Here is a 16,051-nt window from a genome sequence, read left to right as displayed (position 1 = left end):
TATTTAATATAGTGAGCTAAGTTTCATTATAACCCTTTCATAAAGAAATGGATTGTTTTTAAATAAATTGTATTTGAACCTCTATTTAGGATATGTAAAACTTTGAAAGGCTCAATTTCATTTTGGTGAAATTTTTTTTTTTATATCGTAACCATTTAACATTTTTCGAAAGAAATCTTTCGCTATCTTCATTCCTAAGTCTCCAATTAAACTTTGATTTTAGTATATTGGAAAATGTATAGAAATTAACTGTATCCATTTCTATAACACTAAAAACGTTTCTTGTACCTCCACACCCAACAAAATAATACCAATCACGGGGATGGTGTATTGTAGCATTTGTGATTTTCTTCTTTCTTTCAATAAGGTTCCATAAACTTGTGGTCGATATTATATAGGATTGGGAATGTAATTTGCTGATGTAAACATTGCGAACACAAATGAGCGCAATTATCACTGTGGAACACAACATGGCTCACTCCCTGAAGGTTCTTAAGATGTTCGAATGAACAAAAAGCGATCTGATTTTCAACGCGCCTTGGTATTCCTTCGTGCCACATGTAGCAATACGGAGATATTTTTGTGCAATCGTTAAATTAAAAGTCCACAATTGCCTTTTATAAAAGCTTAAGGAGATGCGCAAGAAAGGAGCAAATATTTTTGTAGGTCGAAGGTAAAACTTCTTATGCCAGTAGTTCCTTTATCTACCAATTTGGAGGTACAAACCAACTCCGCTGTTTCTTGGTGCACTGACCGCTCATTCTGCAATTATTGAACTAGATCTTGATTGTTGCCTTGATTAGGAACAACTATTTTTGCTTCCAATTTATCTCCAATTTATCAAATGTTTGACAAGTATCTAGTTTAATTTTCTTTGCTAAAAATGAACTTACCGAGTTAAAAATATATATAATAAATTCTGTACATTTAAAAACCTTCCAATATGAAAAACAAGCAGTGGCTTGGGATGGATATTTGCCACAAAATAGTGCATGCATTCTCCAAAGCGATAACTCGGCGTGAAAGAATTTGGAAAACTGTTAATGTGTTCTTTAATTTTGCTTATTCTATCTTTAGAGAGCATGTTTCATCCAGCTGGGGACAAGAAAACTTCAGTTTGGACTACAGATTTTGTTTTCATATCGCTTTTAAAAAACTTTTTGACATACATGAATATTTGTTCTTCATTCACATTATACACAATGGTATGGTCACGTTGGCGGGGCTTTTTAGCATGGTAATATAATTTATCCAGTTTCTTGCCATCAATATTTATAAGGGTTCCAATAAATAAAACTCGTTCATTGTGAGAACCAAGTGCGCAAAAGCACATACTTTATTATTGAGAGAAGGTAATATTTTAGTACTTCATTTTCTGCGGCATTCGTAATTTATAAGGTGGAAAACTCTTTCTGCTACTACTCCTTTGGAGTTTACGTAAGTTTGACTACTATTCCGTTTAATTTGGATTTTTGGCGCGAGAAGGAACCTTTTTCAGTGCTTCAGATAGTTTCGTCGATTTCTTGGTGATCCACTTCTGACTAGGATACTAATTTTATTATTTTCATGGTTATCAATTTCAGATTCAAAGTCAGTAACTTGATAATCAGGATGGATTCGCGATCCTCATTATCAAACGCAAACAGTTCGAATTCGGCGAATCCAATTTGTTTTTGACTTTCGTATTGGAAAATACATAATTGTTTAGATCACTTCGGAAATTTAAGGATCTCGCCAAATTAAAAACAGTTAACACTGCACTTTTCACTCAAATGGAACACTTAAATGTAATTTACTAATGCTTTAATTAATTTACTTTAACGAAACATCTGCTATGAAAGTTTGTGATAAGTACACGGGATGTGTGCTATTTGTTTGTACTACAAAAACTTAAGTAGACTTATGAACTCAAACGTGTTATACAATAGGTGCAATAATCGCTTATCTCGATAGAGGTCCGTTCGCAGCATAACAAATTTACAATAAAAACCTAATTCTAGTTATCACTCCACTTTGTAAGTTTTCCATTTTGCAATAATCGCTTACTACGACTTAAGCTCTTTCTACTTTATACTAAAATGTGCCGCTTTGTTAAGAAAACATGTTTTCAATAACCGCTTATCTCGAGATAGACGTATTATGCAACACAAATAAATGTTTACATTTCTTCTTAAGAACACGATAAGCTACTTATGCAAATGTAAATTAGTACAGTTTCGAGTTCGGCGATTATGCACTTGCCAATAACTTCTCTATTAGTTTACCTAGAAGGATACTGGTTGGACACAAATATGTAGCTTTAATTCGCGAACACCATACCACTAATAACTCAAGTTCTTCTTAAGTCGATTAAGCGGTTATTGCATGAGGCCACAGATATGTTTGTTTTTTTGTGTGCCTTTTATTTAGAAATACCATTTTCCTTCTAACTATCAAAATCCTTTTGTTTCCACGTCATTCCGTGGACAACACTGTTTTCCGCTGACACCTGAGAAACTTGTTCGCTTCAAGCTCTTACGCTTAGTAAAACTCAAATACTGAAACACGTAGGATGATATAAAAATAAAAATAAATGAAAGGCGCGATAACCTCCGAAGAGATTTAAGGCCGAGCTTCTCTTCCGATTTGCGTCGTGCTCCTTTTAATTTTTCCTACAAATTGGCGGGACGGGACCTACTTGTTTTATGCCAACTCCGAACGGCATGTGCAAGGCAGATGAGTTTTTACTGAGAGCTTTTCATGGCAGAAATATACTCGGAGTGCTTGCCAAACACTGCCGAAGGGCGAAAAATTTTCTTCTAATTGAAAAAAACTTTTTTCTAACAGCTTTCCGGGCAGCTTTGACAGATAATCGTCTAATTTACAGAGATCGGACATATGAGTACATATTGATTTACTTTAAACGAATTTATTTTAGATTTTTACATGTGTAAATTTAAGTGGATTCATACAATTTATAATTTTAGTTTATTCTAAAATTCTTATTTTTTTCGTATTTTTGCAGCTAGATGGCTGTGTCGTTAATGATCAAGGATGTCCCGTGTTGGATTGCGGAGTAATTCCGATATATTCAAAGTATCTGAGGAGCGTACAAATCGGAAAAAATTGGATAAAGACAGCAAAATGTCGCTAAAGAGAAATTGTCAAAATAAAACGAAACTTGTCGGATTGAAGAAGGAAGTAAAGTTAAACGAACTGTGCTGTCAAAAGGAAGATAATCGGTCATCGGTGTCTATTGTATGTAGCTTGCCACTTAATCGCTTAAGAGGATTCATTGAAAAACTTAACACAAATAGTTTGAGTTCTGGAATAAAAAATCAATGCAATAAAATAACTTGCGGTAAGGAAGAAAAAAATGTTGAAAGAAACCATTTGGACCAGAAGCACTTGACACGAGATGCATCTGACTCCATTCCTTCGAATCATCAGGACTTCGACGAAAGTAATTCAATTCTCGATGAATGTGTTAGAAACTTGTGCTTGTATTGTGATAAGAAGTTCACGTCCTATAAAATGCAACTGAAACATGTAGAAAAGATTCACATTCATCAAAAGAATCGTAGATGTAGTGGGCGAAATTCTCAAATGTCAACAATAATTGATGGAAATAAACAGAGGGCAGAATCGTGTAGTGTCATATTAGAAAAATATCCTGGATGTACGTACTGTAAACGATCCAAAACTCATCAAGTTGAAGCGTCTGCAAAAGATCTGAATGTTTTATTTCTTCACTTTATTGATTGCCATTCAGATAAGTATTTTGGGTGCAAGCCATGCATGCAAAGATTTCAAAATATGGCTAAACTAACCCAACACAACCAAGCAATTCACAAGGGCCTAAGCCTTTTGTCAGACGATAATTCGAAAAATAAAAATTTCGATTCGTGTTTATCAGAAATAGGTGATGAAAAGATTACCAGAGAGAAAATCAAATCTACGAAGACTCGTTGTTCTAAACCACAAAGAAATGTTAATGTCTTACATATGTCATCCACATCTCCTGAGGATCTTAGTACCACCAAATCGAATACAATTATGGGAGCAGAAGAACCTATTCTATCTAGACTAGGTCTTGCTCAAAACAGACTTCCAAGTAGTAGAAAAGGTGTCCGTTCACGTAAAGATAGCCTTTTATCAGAATCAATTCTAAAGCCGGATCAACCGTCAGTTTATACTTCCGCTGTTAAGGCACGTAATAAATCTGGAAAGAATGCAATTAGAGAAAGTGGAGATGCCGAAATAATTTTTCGTATGCCTACAAGGACTGAAATGCTGTCCAGTTCATATGACGAAAACTTTTATAGGGATGTCATTTCAAATGTAAGAAATAATCTTTTATATTTTTTAGATGGCAAACTTTTTAATAATGTTAGCACCACCATCAGTTCAAGTGCGACAGTTACCGTCGTAAAGCAACAAGTACCAACGATTCGCAGTAATTTGGCTCAAAGTCATATTGTTTTTCATGAAAGTAACTCCATGGAAACTGAAATTCATGCTGCAACAAGTTTAGCAACAACAACAGCATTCCCAACTCTTTTAACAGCAGAGCAATATGGTGGCGATGCAGTTATGTCGAAAATTCGACGGCCTCATACCAAAAACTCTTGGAAATGGAAATGGGATAGCGTTAAAAAGTATAAATTAATAAATGAAGGTGGTAAAATAGTTAAAAAGATGAAGCAACCAATGTTGGGATTGCGTGATTTATCAAAGCTTGATATGTGGACTCAATTGTCGATGCGTCAAAAACACGAAATGCAACAATATATACAAAATTTAAATGCCCCATCCCATGGCAATGAAAGTATTCGCGAGGAGAGACAACGTATTAATGAACAATTAAATTACATTCTTGATATGCGTTTATTGCCTCATATCATTTTGGAACAAAACGAACAAGCTATAATAAAAATTGAAAACGATGAAGTTGGACTATTTTATATACATAGCAGGGAAGAAAATGGAGCTGAAAACATACTTAATCAATCATTTATTGATAATACTTTTTTCTCCGTATTACAACTGTTGCCCAATCAAGAACTGCAATATCATCGGAAGCAACTGGTATTAAGTGGAGAATGGGCGAGACCCAGATGTTATCTCTGCATGTGTTGTGGATCTAAATTCGAAAAATTAAAGTCGTTGGAAGAGCACAAAATGTTCCGTCACTCCCATATTCTATCAACTCATTACGAAGTTGTCGGCCGTGAACTCTTGGCGGGCAACTCGTTACGTCATTTGTTTATACCCAATCGTGCGTTAAGTTTTTATGGTAATGAAAATTATAGTACCTCCAATGTATTACGAAAGTTTGGGTGGAGAAAAGCTGATATGCAAGACACGAGTCGAAGAATGATAGTTGGATCAATGGGAGATGATGATTCCTCAGATAGTATTCCGTCAACTTTTAACAGCTGCACCTTAAATACGTGCAGTGTAAAACATAGTACAACAGATGAGTGCGATACTGATACAAAAACTACATTAGACATTAATACCGGATCTCCATCGAATAGTATGCAATCTTCAAACTCATTACTTGCAGCACAATTGCAGGGCAAATGTACAGAGACAAGATCAAGTTCAATTAAGTGTTCAAAGTGTACTCGGAAATGTAGTGGTACTTTAGATTTGTATCGGCACATGTTGGATTGTTCTGGCGATTATATTTGGTCACTAGCCAAGAAAAGAAAATACCGTTATTATTGCGGCTCTAAAAAGCGTCGATCATGGAATAGACATAACTTTACAGAGTTGCGTAAGAAGCAGCCGAAAACTCATAAAGCTTTACCGCCTCCAAACGACACAGAAGAAAGTGCGTCTTCTTCAAAGGTCAAGATTCCATCAAGACAACGACCCAGTGATGGTATGTATTATTTATTTTGTTTTGTTGATTTACCTACAGAGCGGATAATTGATGTATATTGGAACGAATTTCCGTCATCCCCTATCGAATTTGATTTGGAGACAAAAAGATTTCGGCGTTGCGCCATCATCTGTGTCCATATCAAATTTGAAAAGGGATGACGAAAAATCGTTCCAACATCCATCATGGTATGTATTAGTTTTTGCTTTATTATATACTTACTAGACCCGATTTTCCAAGATCTTTTACAATCTCTAGCAAAATATATAAAGGGAGTTCAGAATATATTGTATTTGATGTTGGAAACGTTGCTATAGCAAATGAAAGCTACGGATCGTGAACAACTTTTTTTATTCGCAATTTTTTCTTTGCATACTTTGTTTTGTTTTGACAGTTGTCGATTTGCTATTCAATATTGAAAAAAAAACTACTGGTTTTGATATTGCGTATTTGCTATGACGTAACAAATGCATGACCGTGTATTTTGTTAATGTATTGTAAAAATATGCTACACAAGTTTCCAATGCAATAATGCTAGACCATTTGCACAAAGTCCTAAACTCCCTTATAGTAATTTGGAAATACGCTACATTAAAATGTATAGTATATTTTTTCAGCCCTGGATAGTTAATCCGCAACTTCTAGTGCAAAACAAAATGTAAAAAGGAAAAAATAAAATCAAGTCGAATAAAACTATCCTATGTATTACATTCTGTACGTGTAGTACAGCCCGTTTCAGAATCAAGTGTTTCTAATAGGGTTGGTCGTTGTGTTAGAAACCCAAATTACAATTAGATTAGAGAGCATTTAATTGAAACTATTATATGATTTTCGTTGATATTTTAAAAAATATTTTTGCAAACATAATTATGTATATAAATGAATGTTAAGTATGTTGTTGGAAAGGACGGGAATTCGAGCAACACAGGGTCGTAATCGAGTGACGTACGAAGTTTATTGTAGTTTGGAAAGCACTTTCTCCATTCCGCTTTTATTATTTACAACATTATTTTATAGTGGAGAACAATTATACATATATGGTGCTGTCGGAATGGACGTGATTTCGAACAGCAGTAACAACTTTCAAACAGCAATTATAGTTGCGCTTCTTGGGAGGTCGAAAACGCGTCCTTCAAGCCACCCACCTTAAATGTAGTCACCGCATCGTTCGGACGCCAATCCGGGACGCCATGTCCAATATATTTACAAACAATTGTTTAAGTTAAATATTCACTTAATTGTAATTTAAATTTAGATTTTTCAACTGAGAAATCTATATTCAAAGAATTCGAGAACAAATTAAATTCTCGTAAGGCTCTGATGAGAGGAGCATAATATGCAATGTCGTCAGGATAATAAGGAGACATCCAGCATTATATGCCGGAATAGGCTCTTCAAAGTTTAATCTGCGCAGAGCAAATTTTATGAAGGTCTTTTGCACCCGTTTTAGCGTCTTTATATGGCAATCGTAAAATGGTCTCCATATAAACACAGCGTATTCTAACGTGGCACGAACCATCGAGGTGTAAAGAAGTTTTAGAGTGTATGGGTCAGTAAAATGCAACGGCGTATAAAAGCAAGCATTGCGTATGATTTAGTAATTGCATGATTTATATGATCACGAAACATAGACTTTGAGTCAAAAATAAGTCCTAAATCTCGTATTATAGATTGTGTAGTTAATTTAGATCCATTAATATCATATGATGTAGATATTAGGGAACGGAATTTTAGGAAAAGTTATGTGAAAACATTTACTAATATTGAGTTGCACCAACTGGCTACATTTTCTAGCTAATTTTGAAGACTATGGGCATCAGAAACACAAGAAATTTTTGAAAAGATTTTCAGATCAACCGCATTCAAAAGGAACTCAGAGGATACAAAACAAGAAGATATATCATTAATAAAAATAACGAAAAGAAGGGGACCTAGGATACTGCCCTGAGGAACGCCCGAGGAGGCAATGAAGGGATCGGACGAACAATCATCAACCACGACTACACACTTGCGAAAAGAAAGATAAGATTTAATCCATGATAGGAAGGTTGAATGAAAACCAACATTGGCTAACTTATCTATTAAAATTGAATGACTGACCTTTTCGAAGACTGTTAAGAAGTCTGTATAAACAATGTCCACTTCCAGCCGATCATTGAAAGCTGATACACAGTAATCAGAGAAACCCGCAGGATCGAAACTGTGGATCTGCCAGACCCGAAGCCATGTTGATTGCAGGAAATTAAGTACCTTAGAGAGAAAAACATCTTATGTTTAACGATGTATTCAAACAGCTTCGACGTTGTTGATAATTTTGCAATAGGGCGGTAGTTAGCTACATTTGCTATATTATCGCTTTTATGAATAGGGGTAATTGAGGCAAACTTCCACCCATCAATAAATACTCCACTTCCTAGGGATTTGTTAAAAATAAGAAGAAGAGGAAGAGCCAAAGTTCTACAGTTCTTAAAGAGATACGACGAAAAACCGTCCATATCAGATAAACCCTCAATGAAATCTGATATGGAATGTTATTGACTCCTTTCATAATGGTCTAAAGTGAGCCAAAATTATTGGGCTATTTAAATTAGTGACTACATTAGGTTATGATTGAGAATCATTATCAAAGTTTGGTTGGAAGAATTCCTCAAAGAGATTAGCGGCTACGTAAGTCGAACCTGCCCTAGTCTCATTGTAGAACACGCCCGATTGAATATTTGAGCGAGCCTTCTTCGCATTAACGTATCGCCGAAAAGACTTAGGGTTACTCTTGATTTCGCGCTCAAACTTGCGCACATAATTCCTATATAGAGTTTTATTAAACTTGTTTGTTAGCTGGAGTGATGGAAAGGATAAAAATCAAGTTTCAAAATAAGAGGAAAATGATGTTGACTGGCATAAGACAAAGCTCCAATGAAAAATTCATGTTACCAGAGGCCCTATTCAGTAACTATGAGTTTTGAAATGTACATTTTTCTTTCATACAAATTATATGAAGAAAAAGTGTACATTTTAAAACTCACAGTTACTGAATAGGGCCCCAGTTATAAAAATAAGATGCAAAAATCTCATTAATTTATTACAAAAATTATTTATTTGAATTAGATGTATGCTTAAAAATTTATCTACCAGATAAGTTTCGCAAAAGCTGGAAGTATTACCGGGAATTAAAGATCGGCTATCATCTAATAACGACCATGTTACGTAAGGGAGGTTAAATCACCCAGTACACAAAAATTGTCATCAGACTGTAGCATTATGCGTCATGCCCACCTATGCAATACATTTGCGGCATTATGCATCATGAACTTCTATGCCAATGCATTTTTATGAACCGACCACACGCAGTCATAGCATAATCATATTACAATATTATGCGACATAAATTACATTGACCCAACACAGCGGTAAGCCAACATCAATTGAATGCCGAATACGAAACCCTTGTCAGTTCACAACTTAACATTTTTGCTCAGTCACTCACCCCGGTCAATATACTTGCCGATCGTCAATGTTAGTTCGTCACCAAAATATTCACACACAACTAATTTACATTGTTTACTTTGTTAATGTGAATCACCGAAATATTCATACACAAACATTTTACATGGTTTACATAAATAGCAATCTGCTGACTTTGCATACTATTATTACAAATGTACATATTTTTAGTTTGTTAGTATTAGAATAATTATGAATGTGTAGGTTAAGAAATCTATATATATAAAAAGAAGTGTACATTTTGATTGTCACTCCATAACTCGAGAACGGCTCCACAGATTGCCATGAAATTTTTAGGAAAGATACAGGAAGGAGAGATGATGGTTAGTTGATTTTGAAATCCCAAATCGGTTTAGCCATATATATATAAAAAAAAATTCTGTTCGCTATGGAAACGTATTTCCCACACATCAATCATCACCAAATTTTGGTTATGGGTTCCTTCGATCAACGGGAAGGTTTTAGGCTAAAAATAATATCGATATATAAAAGGGGCGGGGCAGCTCCCATACAAATAGAATCTTTGGTACTGCATACCTTTGGCGGTATACATGCCAGAACATTGAAATTCAATGAGGAGTTATATGAGGTCAATCCCTAACACCACAAAGAAAATGCGGAATTTGGAGAAAGGGGGCGTGGCACCTCCCATACAAATGGAATATTTAGTAATGTATAACTTTGAAGGTATACATGCCAGAACATTGAAATTCAGTAAGGAGTTATATGAGGTCAATCCCTAACACCACGAAGAAAATGCGGAATTGGTAAAAAGGGGGCGTGGCACCTCCCATACAAATGGAATATATTATACTGCATATATCTGGATGTCGTAATGGTAGGATAATTAAAATTGGTGAGGAGCTATGTGACGTTAAGTGTTAAAACCTCCAGTAAAATGTGGAATGGGGAAAAACTATGGCTGCCGTACAAACTTAAGTTATTTTAACACCTAAAGTTTAACTGCATTTTTGAGTTTAGCTATTATGCCTTTTGGACGTTTAGTAATCTGCCGCTGTTAAAAAAATTTTTTAGCTTCAGTCTATCTACATCTTCTATAAAAATCAAATTCTGTGTGTATGTTCCCTATGAAAACGTGTTTGCTATACTTCGATCATCACCAAATTTTGGCTCGAGGTTCCTTCGATCAAGACGAAGGTTTTTCATATTTCAGAATTAAGAATTTTAAATTTAAATGTTTTTGTTTTTTGGCTATGCGAAAGAACTATCTTAGCTCCCAAAAATGATCATGTTAACAAAATCAATGATCGCTTTCAAAATCAATTTCCTGGTGAAGTGACGAAATATAAATCGATCGACACAGTTACAGATGAAGATAAAATTATGAATTATCCAAACGAATTTCTATACTCCTTAGAACCAAAAGGAATGCCTGCGCATATATCAACTTTCAAAATTGGCTCACCAGTCATGCTTCTTCGGAATGTAATCAAAGCAACAATCATCAGCGGTAAAAGCAATACAATAATATAAAATAAGATACAAGAATAAAATGTTTTAATAGAAAATTTCACCAAATATGCGTACAAAATTCAATTCAATTTACAGAGCAATAAATTAAATTATCAACAAACAAAACAGAAAAAATATCGCAACATCCATTCGATCTGGGGCGTTACAACGTGCGCCTGGAAACGTGCGCGAGAAAAGAATTTCTTTAATAAATTATTGTCAGACATTGAAGCTGAAACCTTTCGTCTTATTAATTTTAACTTTTCAAGACCCATTATTCTTAGAAACTAGAGCTATTACATTATCAACATGAGCTTTATAAAGTATGTCACAACTAGCAGGGGGTATATAAAAATCGGAAATAAAAAGTTTAGATGAGCCTTGCACAAAAACGCATATTTTATCCAGCAAGGAGTCTTCATTATCCAGAGAAACCAGGGACAACTAATAGCATTTTTTAACCGTTACTAGTAATCCTCCACTTCTGGATAGTCCAGTATTGATAACATCCCTGTCTTTACAGTACACATTATAAAAATTTGCGTCAAAAAATTCATTATCGTTGAAATCTACATTAAGCCAAGTCTCAACAAAGACAAAAATGTCATAATCAGAATTTGTACTCGAAATAAATATAGATTTATATTTAGTTGTTAGCCCAGATACATTTTGAAAGTATATATTAAGGTGACTGCCATAATTACCACAAACTTGTTACTATTACCGTTACTACCTTTTGAAAAAAATTAAAAGGACGTACTTTAACATTTGTGGGCCAGATGTTGGCATTTAAAACCTTTTAATAGCATTCATCAGCTTCTCCAAGCTCCAAACTAATTTTCGATAGATGTTCCGGTTTGGCACCTTGCTTAATTAAAGAAAAAGACCTAAAATTCTTTGAGTAAATTTTAGCATGTTTGTAACATATGATATAATATCAGTGTATGTCACACTCGATGAGAAAGATGATATAAGTAACCATTTGACTTTAAGTGTTGCAACCACACTAAGCTCATTGTTGTTATTTGATCCAATAACAAAGGGTGGTTTGAGAACTCGTATGTTTTTAGAACCAATTTTCCGCCTGGGTTCGATAGAAATCTAACACGCAGTCCCATTAACAGACGCACTAACAGTCGTACTCTTAGTTGCATCAGTAGACGCAGCAGAATCCACAACTTCACAGTACAAATCAAATTGAAATTTCAGTTGAATCTTTGTCCACTGTTTTCTGTCTCAGTCCATACTTCTGTGAACTGGCAATTTGTTTTAGAAGTTTAACATTCATAGGGTCTGACAAATGTCGAAAACAATCATAGAACGTCAAGTTTGCAAAATTAAATTGCACTATTATACTGTGTGTCATGTTTCCCACATCGAAACGATTCCTTTCATTCGTCCGTCCCGAATTTAGTAATCAAAACACTCGCTCATAGTTAGCGTAATGAACTGGAATGGAAAGAAGGAACTGAACGATTTTCAAAATCTCAGAAAAACAAGCCACATTCGGATTCGCAGGTTTTTTCGGAAATATCCGGGATGGCGGGGCATGTCCCGGGTTTCCGGGACGCATAATCACCCTATCTTAAATATTGATTTAATTATTCAAGGCAATAAATATATTCTTTTTAATTACGAAAAGCGAGTCAGAGGTGTCAAAATGATTCGAAATATTGAAATCCTGGCACAAACTACGGAAAGGTTTATACATTTAAAAATTTGATCCGCATGCCCTTAAGGAAATTGACTATAAATGTCTCGATGACCTGAAGGGGTCGAAGAACATAACCCCCTCATGCAAAAACAGGCTATTTACCTCTCTGCGGCTCTGTAGCATGGGCAACTGTGAAAGCCTTAATCGGCTGTAGTAGGGCGGAAGACAGCTTAGCGGATCTCATGGTAAGTATCTCAACGCGAAAAGCAAAAACTGTTTTTGAACCGATTCCAATTGGCAGGAGAACTTTTATGTGAAAAAATTTAGCTATTGAGTAATTTGCCACAGTTTATCAGTGAAACAAAAAAAAATTGCCGCGATACATACTTATTTAGAAAATATCGAGAGGTACGCCAACTCCACGTGAGGTAAGCGTCTTATCCAGTGAAAAATTACACTAGACACCAACCCAACCTTTGAGTAGGATCCGTTTGACGTGGGACTGATCCAGGAGCCAATGCTCTCATAGGGAGGAAAGGTTTTTGGGCTCAGCGCGCGTGGATTTGGCGTTTACTACGCGCAATCGAAAGGAAAGGATGCGAGCTGCAATCATGGTAAAGAAACAGCTACACTGACTTATGCTGCCTAATTACACTACCGAGGATCTCGCAGTGGTGACCGTTTTATCTTGGCATCGTGCTTTATGGCCCAAACTGCCGGGACGCCACCGGAGAGTGCAAGAAGCTAGTGGAAAAGGACGTGCGCGTGGGGAGGAGGCGATACAAATCATAGAGGCAAGTGTCATTTTTGTTACATCTTGCAAAATGATTTAGAGATAGCCAACAGGTTTAGGTGGTCCAACATCCAACAGTGTCCTAGATATTACATTGAGCTCTGAACGTGATATATCAAGGTTTGATTAGAGAGTCCTTGCTAGGCCATCCTCAGACCATACGTATATCAGCTTTAGAGTCCGCTTAAAGAGAAGGGAGGAACCTTCGGAAACACTGGTCAGCAGACTGGAGCAAATTCCAGGAACATTTAGAAACAAAACTGGGACAACCCAATGATGTTACCACTATAGAAGAACTGTAGTACTCTAATAACTTCCTATCAAAGACGCCTATAACTGCGAATACCAGAGTAAAGCCATTGTGGGGCTAGGAGCTTAGTCTTATTAGACGACAGGTAAAAGAAATGTTCAAGCTGTTTGCTGAAAGTGAAGCCTGCAGGGACGAGTATAGCGATCTGTTGGGGATCTTCAAGCGCGAAATCCACAGGATGAGGAGGAAAAATTTTTGTGTGGAGATCGAGTGCTGCAGCGAAACAGCGCGGTTAAGGAAGGTCCTGACTAGGGTAAATATATTCCAGGGGCTAACAAAGAAAGAGACCGGGGAGTGGTCACGTAGTTGCGAAGAGTCTCTTGAAGAGTTTCCCGACGCACATTTCCCATCGGGAGATGATGCAGAAGATCTAGCAGATATAAGGACTTTAAAAATTTCGCGTTTTTCGTGAGTACACTGCACACCTCGTCCCACTAAAAGTTACAACAAAATTTTTTTTTTTTGTCTATTCCGGCTAAATATATTAAAATTAATTAATAATCTTCGATTTAATCGTTATTCATTTATTACATTCGTAAATTTTTAATGAGTTGTGAGACGTATTCACAATAATTTCTCTTATTAAATTATACAAATTATTCGTTTGTCCATGTTTGTCTAGGAAAAATTTTAGTTTGTCCACTTTTTATTAAAAAGTTATATGAAAAATAATTTTTTTCGTAAAAAAACAAAAATATTTATTTTACCGTGCCAAATCATATGTCCGTCGTTTGCCCATCGTATGTCCAGTCTGTTCAGAAAAAAATTTTGTTTGTCCACCTTTTGTCAAAAAGTTATTTCAACAACAAAAAAATCCTATGTGAAATTGGCACCTCCATATCCGAGAAATTAATAAAAAAAAAACAACAAATACAATTCGTGTTTGGTTGTTTAATGGTGTGTTCAGTTTATACTTATATTTAAGACTTCATGAGCTTAACACCGGCTTATAATAATTGAATTTCAATTATTATGTTTTTTTAAGAGAAACTGAAAAGAAAGAAACATTTACTGACATATTGCGATGGAACCATGTCGAAAACCGCCAACGTAATCATCATCAGGCAATTTTGTAATGTCATCAAAAGTTTCACCGAGATTCGAACCGTGAATCACACGATGAAACTTCAGTTGCCTTAACTACTAGGCTATCCTGCTGGTATTTGTTTTCATGCTTATTTTAGTTTTTCTCATTTCTACACTAACAACACAATTGAGACATTTTGTCTCTATATTAGTTTGTGTGCCATGTAGATTTGTTTTTGTGAAGTTCTTCTTCGTTGCGAATGAGAAGCTTTGTAAACTCGGGTTCAGTTTTACACATTTATGTTTGTTTGTTTAATGGTGTGTTCAGTTTATACTTATACTAGAATACCCGGCAGACGTTGTCCTGCCCTAAATTTGGCCTATCTGCATACATTTTAATAAGCTTTTTCCGTCTGACTCTGCCCTCCCCCCCTCTTCACTTTTACCTAATCCTTTTATTCACTCCTCCCTCCGTCTTTTTCGCTTCATCTATCTCCATCTTCGTCTCATTCTATCTCTTTCTCAATCTCCTCTCTTTTCTCTTCTCTCAATTTCTTCTCATTCTTCTGCATCCCTTATTGCCTGTCCCAGAGGGTGGTATGTATTTTATTCCAGTCCCAGTCCCACTCCGAGTCTCAGTCCCAGTCCTAGTCCTAATCCCAGTCCCAGTCCGTCTCTGGATAATATATTACTCTGTACTAAAGCACTCATCAACAGCTTTCATTTGATATCCATATTGTATAAACACTGTCTAGCCATTCACTGGATCACGTTTTGGCCTATATCTCGAGACCCTAGTCACCCAGGGGTATGAAAATTACCCTCTACACAACTAAAGACTCTCCTGAATTAAAAAAAATTTCATAGTACCTCTAAATCGCGGTCCCCCTCAGAAACCCCCCACCCTCTCGGCGGGTTTGTTGATGTGCTATACTTGATATCATTCGCTATAATGTTTTTTATTGATAAGCACGTTGTTTAACCACCTTAAAATATGAGTGCCACTGCGTATACGTAACATTTTATTATTACGTATAAAGAGCGGGACGCAGATCACAAGTAATTGCTCATGGAAAATTTTGCCTTTTTTCTTGCGTGAAAAATGGTAGTATGGAAGTAATTTTGACGTTTAAATATCCACGCTGAATAGTGAAACAAGCAAGAAGAAGAGCATATAAACAAAAGAAATGTAAAGAATGTCACTTCCCTTATAAGTGCCCGTTTCTCCGCCGCCGTGAAATTCGCTATGCGCTTTTTGCGTTTTGGTGCTGCGGCTATCGTTATTTCCATTTCTGAAATAAAATAATAATTATTTATTGCAGAAAAATCAAAAACCATGTGCTTAGCTTATTTTTCCAGTTTGTTTACCTTTTTCTTCAAGAAATATATGGCACTTGACATATTTCTTGCAGAAACCGGTGTTGC

At 35.8% G+C, this 16,051-nt stretch overlaps 1 protein-coding gene across 3 annotated transcripts in view; it reads left to right on the top strand.

The window, feature by feature from the left end:
- LOC137250110 (uncharacterized) overlaps positions 1–16,051 on the top strand; it is a 197,970-nt gene that overhangs the window by 93,510 nt on the left and 88,409 nt on the right. For all 3 annotated transcript variants that reach the window (XM_067782408.1, XM_067782406.1, XM_067782407.1), the window contains exon 2: positions 3,005–5,869. In XM_067782408.1, the coding sequence (XP_067638509.1) occupies positions 3,034–5,869 (2,836 nt within the window). In that variant the 5' untranslated portion in view covers positions 3,005–3,033. The remainder of the gene's footprint in view (positions 1–3,004; positions 5,870–16,051) is intronic.

The sequence above is a fragment of the Eurosta solidaginis genome, chromosome 4 (genome assembly GCF_040869045.1).
Source record: "Eurosta solidaginis isolate ZX-2024a chromosome 4, ASM4086904v1, whole genome shotgun sequence".
In the NCBI taxonomy this organism is placed as follows: Eukaryota; Metazoa; Arthropoda; class Insecta; order Diptera; family Tephritidae; genus Eurosta; species Eurosta solidaginis.
This window is presented reverse-complemented; position numbering and strand designations above follow the sequence as displayed.